Genomic DNA, 1,830 nt, shown 5'->3' with positions numbered 1-1,830 from the left:
ATATATATATATATATATATATATATATATATATATATATATATATATATATATATATATATATATATATATATATATATATCGCGCGCGCCAAACCTTGTGCACGTGGTAACTTCATGGAGTTATAAAAGGGCAATAATACGTCATAGAAGGGAAACGGAAGACTCTCTCTCTCTCTCTCTCTCTCTCTCTCTCGCTAGTAGACAGATTGCTATATCCCAAAGCAAGAGAATGGTCTCAAAGAACAAGACGGTTGCGGCGAAAGAAGTAAACAGAGGGGCATGGACAGTGGAAGAAGACGAAAAGCTGTCCCGCTACATCAAAATACATGGGGAGAATAGATGGCGACAGGTCCCTGCCAAAGCAGGTCACTACCTATCTGTCTCCACACATATCCTTAATTATCACCAGTCATTCCCATATTCCTCTCGTGCAATCTCATCGTAAATGTTCAGATCTCCATATTATGTATCAATGGTTTCATTCATATGCTATATATAGTTTGTATTACCTAATAATTTAATAGTGTCCTTTTTTTTATCCCTCTGAAAGAATACAAGCACAGTAAATCAACTTTACATTATGAGCCATCTTTTCTAGTTCTTTTGCTTGCTCTTCCAGCACTGACTATTGTGCTTGTTTGCTTGTAGGCCTGAATCGATGTGGGAGAAGTTGTAGGTTGAGATGGTTGAACTATTTGAGGCCCAATATCAAAAGAGGAAACATCTCTGACCAAGAAGAGGATTTGATCATAAGGCTTCATAAACTCCTTGGTAACAGGTACAATATATATATATATATATATATATATATATATATATTCTATTTTCCCATCTTCTTATCTTTTTTTTCCAAGGAAAAGAAAAAAGAAAATTTTAAGGAAAATATTTTCCCATCTTCCAGAAATGAAATTATAATGGAAGAACTAAGAACGTTTCCTTTGCTCATTATGTTGCCTTGATTAACATGGATCAGATGGGCATTGATTGCGGGAAGGCTGCCCGGTAGAACCGACAATGAGATAAAGAATTACTGGAACACTCATTTGAGTAAGAAACTGAAACTTCAGCAGCAGCAACAACAACAACAAAGAGAAAGACCAGCTAGAGATTCAGCACAGGAGTTGGTTCCCATGGAAAGAGTTTCCGAGAAGAAGCAAGGAAATTCAGATGAAGAAGCAAAACAGCATCTTACCGAAGCAGAAGACATCGTGAGCGAATTCAATGATCTTGAGCACCTCTTCAGTTTACCGGATGACAAGTCCACTGGCCCTTCTTCCATTCCAAGCATTGAGAAGGACGGTGCTTATCACAATCACAACGTGTTTGATCCTACTGTGTTCAACACATTCAACGTGCAAGGATCTTGCTTAGAGAGGCATGTCGATGACCATTTTGGTTTGGAGTGGCTGAAACAGGTGTGGGATTACGATGGGGATTGGGGAGTCATCTCAAGCGGCATGGATGCATTAAAGCAGTGAAGCAACACCAATAATTCTTTCCTTTCCCAAGAGAAAAAGGAGGGACGTTCTATAATGCAGGAAGATGCCTACTTGTGCTTTGGTGAGTACTATTTTGAAAACCAACGGTCCAGATGATCCATCTTGTCTTTAGGTGACCATCTGGACCGTCCGTTTTGAATATAGATGACAACAAGCTATTCAAATGAAGGGGGGCTGGAAGGATGTTCATGTGTGTATTATTGATCTTTTCTTTTTCTCTTTGTTTCTTTTATATATGCGAAATCGCAAAACGCTTAGCTTATGAACACTACAAATGATGCATGCAATGATTTTTTTGGTTTTTTCTAATGATGAAGTTAGGTCTCGTC

At 38.1% G+C, this 1,830-nt stretch overlaps 1 protein-coding gene across 1 annotated transcript; it reads left to right on the top strand.

The window, feature by feature from the left end:
- The first annotated feature begins 228 nt into the window (after positions 1 to 228).
- LOC149816515 (uncharacterized) lies at positions 229 to 1,480 on the top strand. The gene is made up of 3 exons (XM_089986913.1): positions 229 to 367; positions 651 to 780; positions 976 to 1,480. The coding sequence occupies exons 1-3, from the start codon at positions 232 to 234 to the stop codon at positions 1,478 to 1,480; spliced, it is 771 nt and encodes a 256-aa protein (XP_089843039.1). The 5' UTR covers positions 229 to 231.
- Positions 1,481 to 1,830: the final 350 nt, after the last annotated feature.

The sequence above is a fragment of the Nuphar pumila genome, chromosome 14 (genome assembly GCF_984573655.1).
Source record: "Nuphar pumila chromosome 14, dmNupPumi1.hap1.1, whole genome shotgun sequence".
NCBI classification, from domain to species: domain Eukaryota; kingdom Viridiplantae; phylum Streptophyta; class Magnoliopsida; order Nymphaeales; family Nymphaeaceae; genus Nuphar; species Nuphar pumila.
The sequence above is the reverse complement of the archived record's forward strand: the minus strand, read 5'-3'. Positions and strand labels throughout refer to the sequence as shown.

What these genes read in the sequence shown, in the direction of transcription:
- LOC149816515 (XM_089986913.1), top strand. Translation starts at nt 232, where the DNA reads ATGGTCTCAAAGAACAAGACGGTTGCGGCGAAAGAAGTAAACAGAGGG. An exon ending in ACAGGTCCCTGCCAAAGCAG is followed by an intron (nt 368 to 650) that starts GTCACTACCTAT and finishes GTTTGCTTGTAG; the next exon opens with GCCTGAATCGATGTGGGAGA. An exon ending in CATAAACTCCTTGGTAACAG is followed by an intron (nt 781 to 975) that starts GTACAATATATA and finishes AACATGGATCAG; the next exon opens with ATGGGCATTGATTGCGGGAA.